The sequence below is a fragment of the Culicoides brevitarsis genome, chromosome 1, assembly GCF_036172545.1.
Source record: "Culicoides brevitarsis isolate CSIRO-B50_1 chromosome 1, AGI_CSIRO_Cbre_v1, whole genome shotgun sequence".
NCBI lineage: Eukaryota > Metazoa > Arthropoda > Insecta > Diptera > Ceratopogonidae > Culicoides > Culicoides brevitarsis.
In genome coordinates this window covers 4,970,719-4,988,677 of record NC_087085.1, presented here as the reverse complement: position 1 = coordinate 4,988,677, position 17,959 = coordinate 4,970,719, and the positions used below count along the sequence as shown (strand labels likewise).

Below are 17,959 nucleotides of genomic sequence, written 5' to 3'. Positions count from 1 at the left end.
GCGCAATTCGGTCACGAGCCTCCCTGTTTTCGTGTCGCAGATGGCGCTGAAATCTTTAAGGGTTATCATTTTCATTCGTCTCACGGGAAATGAATTTATAGCAATGAAAATGGAACGAAAATTGAAACAAAACAAACCGAGAGGGATTTTTGTTTAATTTTCGCTTTTTATTTGTTAAAAATTAAAATTTTTTGTTAATTTTCAAAGGTAAGTTAAAATTTTTATTAAAAAATTAATTTTGAATTAATAAAAATTAAATTTTTATAAGAAAAATTCTTTAAAAATTGAAAAATAGATGAAAACTTGGGGTCAGAGAGTTAATTTTTTTGCTATAAAAATATTTTTCATACAAAAATAGTGAAAAAAGGCAATTTTTGGAAAGAATTTAAAAAATGTAAAGTCTTTTTAATAAATATTTAAGAAATTTATTGACTGAAAACCCCTTTTTTGTCAATTTTTGAAGGAAAAACTGTTTTCTTTAAATAAATTAATGAAATTTCTGTGTGACAAAATCGAATTTTACGATTAAAAATTTGAAATTTCTTAAAAAAAAATTAAATAAAAAATCAAAAATTTAATTTTTAATGAAAAAAAAATTTTTTTTTCGAGGCATTATTCGAAAATAATGCAATTTTTGGATAGAATTTTTTACTAAAAATGTTTAAAAAATTAATTTTAGACAATTTTCATTAAAAAATTGATTTCTCAAAATAAATTTTTGAAATTTTGCTTTAAAAAAATTAATTTTTATGAATAAAAAAATTAAAATTTCTTAAAATATTAAAAAAAAATCAAAAATTTAATATTTTTAATCGAAAAAAAATTTTAAAGTCAAAAATGAAGCCAACAAAAACTCTAAATCGATTCTAAATTTTTTTTTCGATTAAAAATATTTAATTTTTGATTTTTTTAAGAAATTTTAATTTTTTAATAACAAAAATTAATTTTTTTAAGCGAAATTTCAAAAATTTATTTTGAGAAATCATTTTTTTCATGAAAATTTTGTAAAATTAATTTTTTAAACATTTTTAGTGAAAAATTAAAAAAAAAACAAAAAATATATTTTTTAATTAATTTTATTAATTTTTTTTGTTCGTAAACTTAAAAATTTTCTCTCATTTTCACCATTTTCCAAGATCATCCGTATCACAGACAATTCCATTGAGAACACTTCCCTGCAGCAATTCCATCTCATTTGCCTCGCTGAACGTTATTCGAATGCCTTTGTACTTGGCGACATCCGCAAAGACACTCCGCGGATATTCCGCATCGGCATGCTCGTCGCCCCATTTGAGTTTGAGCGTGTACGTGACTCCGGGGAAAAATATCAAAGGATTTGCCAACTTGATGCATATCGTGCTGTTGTAGTCCGCATTGTAGATTACGTGCTCCTTCGAGTGAATTATATCCGCATTTGCCCAGATTTCGAGATAAACTTCCTCGTCGTATGTCTCGTTCGCGGAAATGTTTTGTTGTGCCCCGAGAAGACGACTGTTGATGCTAAATGCCGACACCGAGGTGAATTGATCGAACCAAAAACTGGATTTTGTCTCGTTTTCTTCGCCGATCACGAGAGGACGAGCTGCTTTGTGATAAATTCGCTGAATTAAAGTTTTGCTGCCACTCGCTTCTTTCGCGGTTGCGTGATTTTGATAAACGAAAGCGTCTTGAACGGGTTTCGGTAAACCGCATTCCTCGATAATGTGTTTGATGTGACGTTGTTTGGGCTCGATTTGACGCGCGGCACATTCCGACAGACACCAAGCACGAACAAAACACAAAATACTGTTGTAATCCTTGAATTCAAAGACTTCCGTGACGAGAAGCCCCACAATTTTCGGACTTAATCTCGTGTGTCCTTTTTGCATGAAGAAATTTGCGAAGGTTTCGCCCTCCGACATCCAATGTTTGATCGAATAAATCACGGAATAAACGACTTCCTCGAGACTCATTTCAACAGCGATCCGCAGAATTTTTAAAACATTCGCTTTTGTCGTCACTTCATACAAATATTTGATGCAAACTCGCTCCAAACCTTCGATCAAGTACTTTTGAGCGCAATAATACAATTCGAGCAACTCCTGAACGGAGCTTCCGGCATCAAGTCGTCCCGTGTAAATGAAATCCAGCATTTTATTGAAGACTTTTCGACGAATGTCGTCGATTCGAATTGCATGGGTTTCAGCTAAAAACGTAAAAAATTCGATTTTTTAATGAAAAATTGGTTTTTGGTTGAAAATTGAAGAAAAATTACCTAATGGTCCATAGAACATAGCTTCGAATACGGGACTACAAGCAGTTAATATCAATTTGTGACAATTTATTATTCGATTTTCAATTTTGAAGGAACAGTCGGAGTATTTGTCAAAGCGTCGCAAATCGTTGAAACGATCATTGAAGCGTGCAAGTACAAAGTCGTCATCTTCCTCGATGTCGCTGTCTTCTTTAGACATTTGAACTTGCATCTGAAATGAAAAAAAAAATATTAGAAAATTTTTGTAAGAATGAATTAAATTTTATTTTTTAAAAAAATAATTATTTATTTAATTATTTTAAAAAATAATCTAATGAAATTTAATATTTTTATTACATTTTTTTTAATTAAAAAAAAAAAAAAAAAAAAAAATAATTAATTTTTATATTTTTTTTTTTTTAATATTTTTCAATCAATTTATTTTTTAATAATTTTTAAATATTTTTTTTTTAATAAAGAAAAATTAAAATTTAAATAAATTAAATTTTTTTAAAATTAAAAAAAATAATTTTTAAATTTTTTTAAAATTTATTTATTTTTTTGTAAAATTTAAAATTTGAAATAATTATTTTTTAAATTTTTTTAAACTTTTAAAAATAATTTTTAATTAATTTTTTGAAATTGTTTATTTTAATTATTCATTAACTTTTTTTAAAAATTGAAAAAAAAAAATTTTTTTTTTTTTCTTCATTTTTAAATTTTAAAAAATATTCTAGGTATTATTTTTTAAATTTATTTTTTTTTATTTTTTGTAAAATTTGTTATAAATATTTAGAAATTATTTTTTAATTAATTAATTTATTTTATTTATTTATTAATTTTTTTTTTTTAAATTAAATTTGAAAAAAGAAAAACAATTATTTTTTTTCTTTATTTTTAAACTTTAAAAATTATTTTTTTTAATTTTTTAAATTATTTAATTTTTATTAAATTATTTTTAATTAAATTATTAAATTAATTAATTTTTTAATTAAAAAATTTTATTTATTTTATTTAAAAGATTTTCATGTAGAATAAAAAATATCAAAAAAGTAACGAAAAAAAATCACAAAAAATTCTTCTCTGAACGTCTCAACAAATAATAATAAAACAATTTCATTAACGCGTTCTCATTACATATTTTAAGCAAAAGAACGATTTCAAGGAGCCGAACCAAAACAAATGGCTTATGTAACGTGACTTTAGTTAATTTGTTTTGACGAACTCACACTTTTGTTATCTGTTTGCTGCATGCTCGTTTGAGTCGTCATCGAGGGACGAATCATATCTTCGTTATCCATTTTTTGTTATTTGCTCGATTAATTTGATTTGATTCTCAAACGTTTCTTACGTAATCGAGATACTGATCAAGATTATCAATCTCTTGTTCTCTCTTGTTTTGTTATATTTATTCAGTTAATTCAAATATTGATAGTTGAGAGACAATTTGCTTTGTCACTTATCACACTTAATATTTTTTTTTTATTTTCAGCATGTGACAATTTAAAAAATTAGCATTGTCTAAAAAAGAATTTTTTCTTAAATATTTTTTTAGAAAAAAATCTGTTCAATAATTCCAAAATAAATAAATAATAATAAAATAAATATTAACAGCTGTTTGTATAAACACAGCAAAAATTCACGTTTATCGCGTTGTGATTTGTATTTATTATTATTATTTTTTCAGCTATATTTAGTTCTATGTAGAAGAACGCGACGCGCGCCTTTTCAAAGGTGTTTCTCGTGCAAAGTGTGCTCTTAGACTGAATGCTCTTCAATGAAAACAAGCGATATAGACTCGTACATTCGCGCAAAATATACGAAGAGCGAGAATGTTTGATATTTGTTTGAGAATCGAGTGGGCATTCAATGAGAGAGCAAAAAAAGGTATTTTATACCTTGATAGTTCTTTAGAAGTCTGCGAGAAACCGTTGAACGAAAAAATCGTAATTAAATGTAATTTATCATGATACTGATGAAAAAACATTACAATGCAAGGAAAAACGGAAATTGTCGTCCTTGATCCTTATTTGCATAAAAATGGTAGCTATTAACACTTTTTTTCGTGAGTACTGTTGAAACAACTCAGAAAGTATTTTTTATGAAAAGGCATCACCCGATATAAGTATTTCATGGAAAAATAAATGTCATGAGATTTTTTCTGTTAGTTAGGGCTAAAGTAGTCGAAAAAACCTAAATTCAAAATTCTAAAACGAGCTTTTGAGTTTTGGAAATTTTTCAGTGCGTTTGGGTATATTAAAGTACCTCTTTGACATACCCAATCTCACTAAAAATGCATAGAAAAAATTTAGCTCATTCTAGAATTTTAAATTTAGGTTTTTTTGACTACTTTAGGCCTAACTAACACAAAACCATCAAAAAATCTCATGTCATTTATTTTTCGATGAAATGCTGATATCGGGCGATGTGAAGGGCTTTCGACAAGATTTTTTTTTGAAAAATTTCTCGATATATTTTTTATCCTTTGACTTTATAGTTAACACAAAGCTCTATTCGGGATGTTTTGAAGCTTTTAAAGTCTTCGTCATTCATTAGCATCATTATCGTACTGCAGTAATCAATGTGAGGTTCAATAAGGGATTTTTAGTAATTTCGTTTCTTTATCCAGCATTTTCTTCATTCGAGTCATGAAATAAACTTTCTTTGATATTTTCTTTATAACCAAGTCAGCATGTAGTTTGAAGCAAAATTTCTCATCTATCAAAACTCCAAGATATTTCATATTTACTTACCATTAATTTTTCCTTTCTTCTTGTCCTAAAAATTATTTATGATGATTTTTGAGCCTTCTTACTTACCTTTTTATCTTCTTTTCTTTGAATTTCCTGCAAAAAAAAAAATAAAATAAAATTACGTTCAAATTTAATCCCAAAGTGTAAAAGTAGCAATTTACCTTTGGCGTTAATAAATTGCGTGCTAATAATAACTTTCTTTAGCAAACCATTCACGAAAATGTTGTCCAATTGTTCATCGTCCTTACAACTTTTACTACTATCGTGCTTCATAAACATTTTACAACTAACTTGGAGGTCATTCTTCTTTTACGATAAACAAGCGTAAATCAAACAATGGAAAATTACAACTTTTAATAAAATTTTCACGTGAGTCAAAAAGGGAGCGTGAAAACTTACCTCGTTTAAAAGTTCTTGATGATGTCACTTCAGACAATGATCGTCATTGACCTACCTTCAACGTTTAAAACTTGTTTCTAACACCTTTGAATGCCGTTAGGTTCTTAATCTATAAAATCTATCAAAAAAATGTAAATTAGTTCAAATTAAAATTTTTGCAAAAAAAAATTTTTTTTTTTTTTTTTTTTTTGTAAAAAAATCTTCAAAGAGAAAATTTTATTTAAATTATTCTAAAAATTTTTTAATAAAATTTAGAATAAATTTAAAAGTTTTCTCTTTGACGATTTTTTTTTACAAAAAAAAAATTTTTTTTTTTTTTTTGCAAAAATTTTATCATCATAGGACATTGACTTCTTCTAACTTGTGCCCAATTTCTTCATTCAATCAAGTTATCAAGTCGTATAATTTTTCTAAAACGCAAAACCATAAAATAAAACTAAAAATTCAAGATCAAGAACGCACATTGTCTCCTTCTTTTCAATTCTCCGTGTCTGCGTTACGTTACGTCTTTCTTGCTATTGACCTTTTAATGACTTCTAAATATCAACGTCTTCTCCGCGTACCTCTGTATTCGTGTGTAGGCTAACTAGTTCTTCTTAGGTTCTAAAATCGTTGTTTTATCATTTGTTTTTGTTTTCAAACAGGTTCTGCCTGTTCTGCATACCTCGTCGTTCGTCATGTCATCTGATGTGATGTGCGCAAAAATACTAAAAACTAGTTTTACTTTTGCCGGTTAAAATTTTATCGCATCATTTTTTGTTTATTTTTGTTAGTTTTTGTTTTTTTGCGCAATTTTTGCATTTAGTTAAAACTTTTAAACTTCGAAGTAAATTTAAAAAAAAATTAAGAAAAAACGCCCTGAAGTAACGTAACAAAAAACAAGTTTTAAGGACAATGATCCTCGTCGCCACTTAAGTAAGAATTCATTGACACGAAGCTAAACAAGTTATTTAATGCATTTTATTACGTTTTAACAGAAATTCTGCCTCTTATCTCTTAAAAACATATTTTATTTCCTAATCACGCGTTTTACCTTGTGAAATGCATTTGCTTTGAAAAAAACAACAACTCCTGATTAAACTGCTACTTAGTTAATATAGAAGTTAACCTAATAATGAATCGTTTGAATGAGGCACGTGCTGCTTATAGATTTGTACAATTGCAGAGAGCAATAGTTTTTGCGCTCTCAGTGTTGTGATTCTCTGAATAAACACTCGGCATGTACCTACGTAAAGAATCGTTTGAGTTCAAGGTTAGGTATTACTAATGTTTTTTATGAGCAAGGATATTCAAACTGATTTCAAAAGATTTTTTTTTTAAAATTAAAAATTTTTCAATGAAATTTGAATTTTGAAGAAAATTTCATTCAAAGTTAAGTTTTCTTGTTTGAATAAAGCAAAAAATTAAGAAATGTCAATTTAAAAAATTTCCGTTAAAAATTTGAGAATCGCCTTTTGGCTAATTCAAATTAATTTTCAATTTAATAATTAATTCAAATTCTCTTCAATTTTTTTTTATTATAACAAAAAAGACGAAATTTTAATTAAAATTGTAATTGATTTAAAAAATTTTTAAAAATTAATTTTCATGAAAAAATTTTGAAATGCAAATTCAAAAAATATCCGTTTTTCCTCTTACAAATTTCAAAAAATAAAAAAAATAAGATCTGTTATTTTTGTTTTAATTTTTGGTTAACTTTGTTTTAGAAATTTGATTTTTTTAATTATAAATTTAAAAAAAATTAAAAAGTGAAAAATTTGAGAATCGCCTTTTTGCTAATTCAAACGTTCAAATTTATAATTCGCTTTATTTATTTTTTTAAATTAAAAGTCGAATTTTAATCAAAAATTTACATTTTTGATAGGAAAGTTGCTTTGTTAATATTTTTAAAAATTAAGTTTTATAAAAAATATTTTGAAATTCATTTCAAAAATTGCCTTTTTGCTAATTCAATTTCATAATTTTTAAATTTATGTTTAAATTAAAAAAAAAATATAAAATTTTAGTAAAAAATTTAAAACTTATGAAAAAAAAGTTACTTTGTTAATATTTTTACAAATGAAGTTTCATGAAAATTTTTTGAAATGTAAATTAAAAAAAAAATATCAGTTAAAAATTTTAATAAAAATTAAATTAAATTTTTACGAAAATTTAAAAAAATATTTATGAGATAAATAATTTTTTTTTAAATAAAAATTTTTAAAAATTATTTTGAATTTAACTTAAAAAAATTAAAAATTTTTTTCAATCGTATGAACTCAATTCATGCTATATTTAGTGCATTATCTGATTGCATATCTCTCTTACCATTTTTGTTCGATGACTGATTTCCACTTATATCGACATGACGTGACAAAAACCACATTTTATTGTGCAATTTAACGACTTTAAAATAATATTTTTCTCTTTTTTTTACAGATACTAAACTCTAATGGAGGAGGCGCATGGTTATTTTTTCAAAAATGCATCAAAAATTCTTCTTTTTGCTCGTTTTTGTGCTTCAAAACTCCATTGACTTCAGTCAAGTTCAGCAAAACAAATGGATATCTTATTGCGAAAAGGACCGTCAACTCTTCAAATTCATGAAAAACGCAACTTGCAACGAAATTTTCCGCAAATATCAGTTCGGAGAATCAAATTTTGTGAATACCTTCAACAGTCTCATGGGAGATCGCGATATCGAGTTTGTATCGACACGCAAAGGGAAAAAAGTTGTCATTAAGCGATTGATGGACTCGGATGACGTTGAAAATATGGCAAATGAAGTAAATTTCAATGACGTCGCTTCGTTGAAGAAATATTTTTTGGATGAAAGTCGCGTTGGAGGAAGTTACGTTTGTCATCCGGAGAAAACTATCAAAAAATTTTACGAAAAACTCCCAAAAGATCTTCAAAATGAAGAATTATTTTGGATTTTGTTGAATGTGAATGCTCAACCTTTGATTTTTCGTACTTTCAGTCGTCTTTGGGTGCCTCAGCAACTCGAACTCATCGGATTGACTTCAGTTACGGAGTTCAAAGGACAATCGTTGATGGATTTCGTGAACGATTCCTTCAAAACTCGTCTCAAAATCGCCAAATTGTTGCTTGAAGGTGTCTTGCAGCTCACATCTGACCCGATTTTGGAAGGATTTCGCATTTATTTGACCGATTTAACGTTGGATAACATCGTCTTCGCATCAGAAACTGAAAAAATTTCCTTTGTTGACCTCGATAACGTGATTTTAGTTGATTCTCATGCCTTTAAAGACCCAAAAACGCTTCATGTTCATGAAAAATTCGAGTGTAACGGATGTTTCGCATATTCAATTGAGGATGTTTGCAGCGCGCCAACGAGTGACATCAATATTTTCGCCGTTTGTCAACTCCTTTTGGAAGATTTGTACGAAAATCGAAGCAAAGGATTCCTGTTTTCAGCTGAAAAGGGAGAAACTTACCCCGAAATATGGCGGGAACTGCAAAAATGTGTTTACTGTAAGCAACCAAACTGTGATAGATTTAAAAGTGCCTCAATTTTAATTGAAATTTTTGAAAATGTTCTTCGTGAATTATGAAAAAACTGTTTTTTATTGAATTTTTCTTGAATTATTTCTTGTTTCCTTTGGATTTTTTGCCCTTTGCTCTCACTTGAACCGTTTTTTGGATCGAAATTTCCTGTTTTTTCGATACCATGCCTTTGACGAGTTCCATTAAGCCTCGTAAATCCTTCAAATTGACCAATGCGTGTTTGCATAGCTGACCTTCAGGCGTGGTTTTGTGTTCGAAGACTAAATTGCTGATTGAATCTTTCAAAATTGTCTCTGCTCGGATGAGATGTTCAAGTAAAAGTTCCTCAGAAATGCTTCCGGCGTCGAAACTTTTTTGAGCGACTTGCGTTAAAGAGAGTTGGTGTTCGTATAATGCGATGCCTGAAAGAAAAAAAAATATTTAAGGTAAAAAATTTATTTTTTATTGGAAATTTTTTAATTTTTTTTTTCAATTCTATTCATTGTGAAAAAAAAATATTTTTTTATTTTTTTTATGAAATTATTTTTTTTTTTATTAATTTATTTATTTTATTTAAATAGTAAAAAAAATAAATAAATTAATTTTTTGCTAAATTAATATGAAAAATTTAAAAATAATTAAATTAAAAAAACTTAAACGTAATTAAAAAAAATAAAGTTAAATATTTTTTTAAATTTTTAATTATGAAATAAAATTAAATTATTTTTTTATTAAAATTATTTTTTTTTAAATCATTAAAACTTTTAATTAAACTAAATTAAATTTTTTTTCAAATTAATTCATAAAATATTTTAAAAAATTTATATTTAATCAAAATTATTTTTTTATGAATGAATCATAAATCAAAAAAATAAAAAATTTAAAATTTTATAAAACAAAAATAATTAAATTTTTAATAAATTAAAAATGAATTAGGTAAATTAATTTTTTTAAATAAAATTTTAATTTTTTTTTAAATTTAAATTTTTTTTTAAATATTTTTTAAAAATAAAAGTTAAAAATAAAAAAAATAATTCTCACCCAACATTTTACTCAATCCAGGTCTCAAAGTTTTGATAATCGGCACAAGTTCTTCGTACAAATCCAACTTTTTCTTCAACAACTTCATCGAAGCTCCCTTATCTGTGCCGCATTGTATCTTCAGAAGGCCTGCGAGAATTTGTTTCGCATCTAAAACAATCCAATGCTTCGGATTCAGCAACGTCGAGTACTTATCAATCCATTGTTGAACTTCAAAAATGTCTTCATTCAATGCGGATAACGATTTTTTCGCCTCATCGATGAGCGTTTCGACCTTTTTTGTGTCGATCGTCTCGTTACATTTCTCACAAAGCCACAATCGACTAAAAAAAATCAAATTTTCAGCTTAAAAAATTAAAAAAGTTCAAAAACTTACGCTTCCATGAACGAACAAAGTCCTTGTCGACATGCGGGGCACTGAACTGACCCAATAAACGTTCCCAACTCCTGCGGATCCATGCATCGTCGACAATTACAGATGAAATTTTTCGATTTCTCGAGTTGACTTCGTCTTTCTTTCGTCCCGAGCAAGACTTGAGCATAATTGTATGACACAATATCGCCGTGTTTGACGTCTTGTCCAGCGTAAAGTTTCACATTGAAGTCCGCATCGATTGTCATGAAGGCATTTGCGAGACAATTATGCACCAAAAGCGCTGGATGTCGATAAAGTCCGCGTAAAATGAAGCTCGGGTCCTTTCCAGCTTTGTCGGGAAGAATTTCTCGAGCGCCTCGAACTTCAATCGCGTTGATGTCTAAAATGGCGCAGATTTTTTGAATTAATTCGGCGTCAAGAGGCTTCACGTTTGGGAAAAGTTTCGTCAAGTTGGAGGAAATTATCGGCAAAACGACGTATTTTTCATGCAATTTCCAAATATTTGTGCCACGACGAGCGATTAAACGACTTTCCATCTTCATGATTTCCTCGAATAAGTCTTTGTCGGAGTTGCTGAGCATCAAGACACGAATCGGAGTGACAATCTGATATAAAAAAAGTAAGATTTTTTTAATTATTATTTTTTTTTAATTTTTGTGAAAATTTTCAAAGCTTTCTTTTTTAATTTTTTATTAGTTTTTTTAATTTTTAATCAAAATTTAATTTTTTTTATTTAAAATTATTTTTTTTTAAATAAATTTTAATTTTAAAAATTTCAAAAATTTTTAGTTGTTATTTAATATTTAATTTTTTAATTTAAATTGAATTTTTAATCTAATTTTTTTGATTTTTTTCCTATTTAAAAAAATTAAATTTTTTCATCTAAAAAAATAAAATTATTTTTTATTTAAAGTTTTTTATTAATTTAAAAAAATAATTTATTTGAAAATTTTTTGATGATTTTTTTTTATTTTTTTTTAATAATTTATTTAAAAAAAATTAAAATAATTTATTTAATAATTATTTTTAATTTTTTTTTAAATAAAATAAATTAAAATTTATTAAATTTAATTATTAAATTGTTTAATTTTTTTTTATTTAAAAAAATAAATTTTGTTGATATCCGATAAAAACATCGAGAGATAAAAACTAAACTCAACTAAAAATCTCTCTCTTTCTCGCGTAAAACAAAAACTTGCTATAAATAAATGACAGAATGGAAAAACAACAAAAAAGAAAAAACTTTCACGAACGCGTGAAAGAAGAAAATTTCTTACATCGAAATTCTGAATGATAAATTCCTTATCCCATTTTGCGGATTTGTACAATTCGCATTCCGAGGCATCGTGTTGCTCGCAACTTTGACACAACGGAGCTAAATTGCAGCTGCCGCACGTTTTGCTGTACTTTCGATAACAATTGATGCAACAAGGCTTCGTTCCCCATTTTGGTCCCACACAAACAGGCTTCTCGGATAAAATGAGTTCGCCGGCGCGAATTTCACTCGTTGCCACTAAATGTCTTCCGAGAATCGTGTTTTCATTGATATTCACTTTTTTTGTGGACATTTTTTTATTTCCTTTTTTAGAAGAAAAGAAGAAAAATTGTTGCCGGAAAAGATTTTCTTTGAGATTTTTTTTGTTTCTTGAAAAATTTCTTAAAAAATAAAGAAATCAGCTGATTGTTTTTTATTTTAAACGAAATTTGATGATTTTTCGTTAAAATTTAAAGGAAATAATTAATTAAAAATTTAATCTTATAAAATTAATGTGTGATAATTATATCAGACACTTCACACACCATTCACGAAACTGATTATCTCGCGATGATCACGTATAGTAAAAATAACAGCGGCGAGAGAGGAAAATTTTATAAACAAAACGATCGAGAGAGATTAAAAGAGAAATTTCGTTACACGGAAAATTTTTAAAAATTTCACTTATTTTTTTCAAATTTCACTAATTTAAAAAATCAATTTTTATTTAAACTTTTTTTCAACATTTTTATTTTTTTTATTTCTTGTAATTTTTTTCATTTAAAAAATATTTTCTTATATTTTTCAAAATTTGATTTTTTAACAAATTTTACTTTTTCCCTAAATTTAATAATTGTTTTTTTAATTTTGTAAATAAATTCTTCTTTAAAAAATTAAATTTTTAGCAAAATTTCACTTTTTCTTTAAATTTAAAAATTTTTAGATTTTTTACCGCATTTCGAAGAAAAAATGCGGTATTAAATTCGACTTGTCGTCTGTGTGTGTGTGTGTGTGTCAGTAACGCTGTGCCCCAAAAAAAAATTTTTTATTTATTTAAAAATCATGGAGATTTTGATGGAAATCATCTTTAGAATGAATATTTATTCAATTTTAGGCTTAAAAGTGATCAAAAAATGACTTGCAAAAAATTTGTTTTAAAATTTTTTTGTTACGTCAAATATCGACCCAATATGAACAGAAATGAACTTTAGAATGAATATTTATTCAATTTTAGGCTTAAAAGTGATCAAAAAATGACTTGTAAAAAAATCAGCGTTTTTACATCCAAACTCTGATTTTTTTGTTACGTCAAATATCGACCCAATATGAACAGAAATGAACTTTAGAATGAATATTTATTCAATTTTAGGCTTAAAAGTGATCAAAAAATGACTTGCAAAAAAAATCAGAGTTTGAACCTCCAAACTCTGATTTTTTTGTTACGTCAAATATCGACCCAATATGAACAGAAATGAACTTTAGAATGAATATTTATTCAATTTTAGGCTTAAAAGTGATCAAAAAATGACTTGCAAAAAAAATCAGAGTTTGAACCTCCAAACTCTGATTTTTTTGTTACGTCAAATATCGACCCAATATGAACAGAAATGAACTTTAGAATGAATATTTATTCAATTTTAGGCTTAAAAGTGATCAAAAAATGACTTGCAAAAAAAATCAGAGTTTGAACCTCCAAACTCTGATTTTTTTGTTACGTCAAATATCGACCCAATATGAACAGAAATGAACTTTATAATGAATATTTATTCAATTTTAGGCTTAAAAGTGATCAAAAAATGACATGTAAAAAAATCAGCGTTTTTACATCCAAACTCTGATTTTTTTGTTTCGTCAAATATCGACCCAATATGAACAGAAATGAACTTTAGAATGAATATTTATTCAATTTTAGGCTTAAAAGTGATCAAAAAATGACTTGTAAAAAAATCAGCGTTTTTACTTCCAAACTCTGATTTTTTTGTTTCGTCAAATATCGACCCAATATGAACAGAAATGAACTTTAGAATGAATATTTATTCAATTTTAGGCTTTAAAGTGATCAAAAAATGACTTGAAAAATCAACTCAGAATAAAAAGTTCAAAAAATTTTGTAAAAAAATCAGCGTTTTTACATCCATATTTTTTGTTTCGTCAAATTTCGACCCAATATGAAATAGAAAGTTTGATTTAAAATGAATATTTATTTTTTTGTTTTTAGGACAACAAAATAAAGAATGTATTTATTCAATCAAAAAATGACTTGTAAAAAAATCAGCGTTTTTACATCCAAACTCTGATTTTTTTGTTTCGTCAAATATCGACCCAATATGAACAGAAATCAACTTTAGAATGAATATTTATTCAATTTTAGGCTTAAAAGTGATCAAAAAATTACATGTAAAAAAATCAGCGTTTTTACATCCAAACTCTGATTTTTTTGTTAAATAGGTCAAATATCGAAATATGAACAGAAATCATTTTAGAATGAATATTTATTCAATTTTAGGCTTAAAAGTGATCAAAAAATGACTTGTAAAAAAAATCAGAGTTTGTTTGAACGTCAAATTGCAAATGAATATTTATTTAAAAGTGATCAAAAAATATGTAAAAAAAATGATTTTTTTCCAAACTTGATTTTTTTGTTTCGTCTAAAATTGGCCCAATATGAACAGAAATCATCTTTAGAATGAATATTTATTCAATTTTATTTTAGGAGTTTTTAAAACTCCTGATTTTTTTGTTTCAAATATCGAAATTTTTTCATTAAAAGTTCAAAAAATTACTTGCAAAAAAATCAGAGTTTGAAAACTTGATTTTTTTGTTAAAAATATCACCCAATATGACAGAAATCATCTTTAGAATGAATATTTATTCAATTTTAGGCTTAAAAGTGATCAAAAAATGACTTGCAAAAAAAATCAGAGTTTGAACTTCTGATTTTTTTGTTTCGTCAAATATCGACCCAATATGAACAGAAATCAACTTTAGAATGAATATTTATTCAATTTTAGCTTTGAAATCCATCGAAAGTTGATTAAAACTTGACTTGAAAAATTTCATGACCGTTTTTCTTCTTTTTCGATGAGTACGAAAATGTGAAATTAGGGGTACAAAATTATGAAATATATGCATTTCAATGGAAAGTCTGTAGTTGATAAAAAGTGAGGACAACAATAAAGATATGTATGTAATATCGAAATGCGGTATAGTATGTCGTTCTTTAGACGACTACTTTTTCTATTTTTTTAAATTTTTTAAATATAATTTTCTTTAAAAAATTCAATTTTTAACAAATTTTCACTTTTTCTATAAATTAAATAATTTTAGATTTTTTTTTAATCAATAAATAATTCAAATTGCACAATTCCAATATGTTCTTCGACGTTATATTCAATATTACGTGCCCATGCCTTGCACTCAATATTGATCAAAATATGTCCTATAAAAATAAAATTTAAGTAAAAAAAAAAATTTTAATCAAATTTTAACAGAAATTTACTTGCAGGTCTCTCGAATTGAACCGCAACCAAAGGACTCAAATAATCATCTTGCCCGCTATAAGGAAAAAAATATCCGGGAAATCCTTGAAACGGAAAATACTTCACAGGCCCAATATATTCTTTGTCAGCAGCGTGAATGCCATCGCACGAAATCCAAACCGTATTCAGCATTTTTTGACTTTTTTCAGCAACTTTCGAGATGTGTTCCTTCAATCTCTTCGGCATTTTCGACGGTAACAAATCCGGATCGTTGTAATATTCGGGAGTCCATCCGAAAAGTTCTTTAAACGTCAAAAAGACGCAAGGAGAGTTCCGGTGATATCCGTAAAGATTTTCCAAAACGCACGGACCAAATGAACGAACGTCGATGTTGCAAGCGATATCGGGGAAATTTTTCGTATTAAAATTACAAATTTGCTTCACTCCTGAACGAATATTGGGGCGATAAGTGTCGATAAAGGCATCCAAGGCATTTGTCCAGTTCTTGTAACCCAAATGTTCGCTCCCGATGTAATGAATTAACGTTGGTTGCGTTGTCCAGATGAGCCAATGGTAGTATTTTAGAGGTTTCGGATGAAAAGTTAGAACTTGGTAAAAAATTTTTTAAAAGATTTTTTGATAAAATTTAATTTTTTATACTTACTTGGACCATTTTCAGGTATTTGTTGATGAGAATTCCGAAGAAAAATGACAAAAAATACAAAAATTAGTGCTTTCATGATGGTTTCGTGAACAACTAACACAAAAATTTGAAAAAATGAGGTCAAAAGTGTTGGGAAATCGAACAGATGAGACACACAAAAAAAAATTTAATTACTTTTTATTGATAACACATGACGAATTACACAAAAATCGTGTGTAAGTAAACATTTAATCGATCAATAATTCAAAATTAACAGTTCCCAAACGATTTTTTGTGCAATATTCGATGTTTCCAACCCACGCTTTGCAACGAATGTTGATCACAACTCCTCCTAAAACAAAAAAAAAATTATTTTAATATTTTTTTTTTTTAAATAAATTTTTCTTTAAAAAATTAAATTTTTAACAAATTTTCAATTTTTCTTTTAATTTAATAATTTTAGATTTTTTTTTTAATTTTTTTAAATAAAATTTTCTTGAAAAAATTAAATTTTTAACTTTTTTTTTTAATTTAATAATTTTTTTTAAATAAAATTTTCTTGAAAAAATTAAATTTTTAACAAAATTTTAATTTTTCTTTAAATTTAATAATTTTAGATTTTTTTTTTTTTTTTTAATTTTTAAAATAAATAAATAAAAAATTTACTTGTAGGCTTCTCAAGTTGAATGGCAATCAACGGACTCAAATAATTTTTCTGATTTTTATACGGAAAATAATATCCAGGGAAGTAATTTTTCGGATAATAAGAAATCGGTCCAATATTTTCGACATCTACGGGAGTTTCGCCATCACAGGAGACCCAAATGTTATCCAACTAAAAGGAAAAAATTAAAAAAAAATATTTCAATTAATTCAAACCAAGCAAAAAAAATTAAACAAACCGTTCCCGTGCTCGAATTAATGAAACTTTTCAATTGAGTCGGCATGTCAACAGGCAATTTTTTCACATCGTTGAAGAATTCTGGCATCCAATCGTCTCGTTTTTCCAAAGACAGAAACACGCAAGGCTGTCCTTTATCATATCCATAAGAATTTTTGCTTGAACAGGGACCAAATCCTCGCATATCGACGTCACACGGGATTTTTTCTGTTCCAACAGTCGAATGAGTGCAAGTTTGTCGCGAATCAGAATTCGCGGAATATTCTTCCAAAAATGTGTCAAGTTTATTTGTCCATTCAGTAAAATCACGATCGTGTAAATTGTATTTAATCAACGTTGGTCGAATTGTCCAAAAAAGCCATTTTTTGTAAGTGTCGGGTTGGGGATGGGCGAACATTTCTAAAGTAAAATTTTAATAAAAAAATTTGTTAAAAAAATATTTTTTTTTAGAAATTTAAAGATTTTTGTTACCTGGACCATAACCACAGTCAACAAACGTTAAAAAGGCAAGAAATGCGAAAAATAATAATTTTCGAGTCATCTTGTTCGAATGAAGATCAGAGAGAAACTGAATTAAATGAATCAGGAAATTATTTGCGGCTTATCAAAGGTTCGAAGTGATAACCTAATTAAAGTTATTCTCTGTTTATTTTGATTTTTGTTCAATTTTGAGAGTAAAGTTTATGAGAAAATTTTGAAAATTTGTTCATTTTAGTGTATTTAAATAAAATAAATTGAAGTAAAAAAATTGTAAAAGTTCACGAAATAAAAATTTTTTTTAAGTTTTACTTAAAAAAAATAAATTAAAAAAAAAAAACTGTGTGAAAACAAATCTTGCTCCAAATGGATAAAAATTTGTCAGAGGGCTCTAATTTATCATTTTTAATCATTTTCTAACTTAAAACTGCTAAAAAATTGAAACTGGAAAATTTTATTTCCTTTGACATAGTTTTGATTTGAAAACTAAATCAAGAGCAAAAACTGTGTCAAAAACTGTGTCAAAGGCATTTTTGTCAAATCTTGCTCCAAATGGATAAAAATTTGTCAGAAGGCTCTAATTTATCATTTTTAATCATTTTGCAACTCAAAACTGCCAAAAAATTGAAACTGAAAAAATTTTTTTCCTTTGACATAGTTTTATTTTAAAAACTAAATCAAGAAAAAAACTAAATCAAAAACTGTGTCAAAGCCATTTTTGTCAAATCTTGCTCCAAATGGATAAAAATTTGTCAGAAGGCTCTAATTTATCATTTTTAATCATTTTGCAACTCAAAACTGCCAAAAAATTGAAACTGAAAAAAAATTTTTTCTTTGACATAGTTTTATTTTGAAAACTAAATCAAGAGAAAAAAAACTGTGTCAAAAACTGTGTCAAAGCAATTTTTGTCAAATC

The 17,959-nt window shown here is 26.6% G+C and overlaps 5 protein-coding genes across 6 annotated transcripts; 1 reads left to right on the top strand and 4 right to left on the bottom strand.

Moving 5' to 3' along the window:
• Nucleotides 1-125: 125 nt before the first annotated feature.
• LOC134833776 (uncharacterized) lies at nt 126-8,959 on the top strand. 2 transcript variants are annotated; one of them, XM_063848223.1, is made up of 2 exons: nt 126-207; nt 7,804-8,959. In XM_063848223.1, exon 2 carries the CDS (start codon nt 7,830-7,832, stop codon nt 8,937-8,939), a length of 1,110 nt encoding a protein of 369 aa, XP_063704293.1. In that variant the 5' UTR covers nt 126-207; nt 7,804-7,829; the 3' UTR covers nt 8,940-8,959. The 2 variants fall into 2 exon arrangements, with proteins under 2 accessions (XP_063704293.1, XP_063704301.1); XM_063848231.1 differs by lacking the exon at nt 126-207 and adding an exon at nt 6,285-6,300.
• On the bottom strand, nt 1,097-4,054 carry LOC134836821 (uncharacterized). The gene is made up of 3 exons (XM_063852054.1): nt 3,463-4,054; nt 2,255-2,465; nt 1,097-2,185 (listed from the first exon to the last, which is right to left on the bottom strand). The coding sequence occupies exons 1-3, from the start codon at nt 3,532-3,534 to the stop codon at nt 1,122-1,124; spliced, it is 1,347 nt and encodes a 448-aa protein (XP_063708124.1). The 5' UTR covers nt 3,535-4,054; the 3' UTR covers nt 1,097-1,121.
• Nucleotides 8,928-11,873, bottom strand: LOC134833767 (SET domain-containing protein SmydA-8-like). Its single transcript, XM_063848210.1, has 4 exons — nt 11,566-11,873; nt 10,289-10,893; nt 9,913-10,235; nt 8,928-9,293 (listed from the first exon to the last, which is right to left on the bottom strand). Exons 1-4 carry the CDS (start codon nt 11,854-11,856, stop codon nt 8,971-8,973), a joined length of 1,542 nt encoding a protein of 513 aa, XP_063704280.1. The 5' UTR covers nt 11,857-11,873; the 3' UTR covers nt 8,928-8,970.
• A 3,005-nt stretch (nt 11,874-14,878) lies between these two features.
• LOC134837377 (sodium/potassium-transporting ATPase subunit beta-2-like) lies at nt 14,879-15,762 on the bottom strand. Its single transcript, XM_063852751.1, has 3 exons — nt 15,687-15,762; nt 15,043-15,630; nt 14,879-14,982 (listed from the first exon to the last, which is right to left on the bottom strand). The coding sequence occupies exons 1-3, from the start codon at nt 15,760-15,762 to the stop codon at nt 14,879-14,881; spliced, it is 768 nt and encodes a 255-aa protein (XP_063708821.1).
• Nucleotides 15,763-15,878: 116 nt separating this feature from the next.
• LOC134827227 (sodium/potassium-transporting ATPase subunit beta-2-like) lies at nt 15,879-17,112 on the bottom strand. Its single transcript, XM_063839809.1, has 4 exons — nt 17,038-17,112; nt 16,568-16,965; nt 16,332-16,500; nt 15,879-16,017 (listed from the first exon to the last, which is right to left on the bottom strand). The coding sequence occupies exons 1-4, from the start codon at nt 17,105-17,107 to the stop codon at nt 15,914-15,916; spliced, it is 741 nt and encodes a 246-aa protein (XP_063695879.1). The 5' UTR covers nt 17,108-17,112; the 3' UTR covers nt 15,879-15,913.
• Nucleotides 17,113-17,959: the final 847 nt, after the last annotated feature.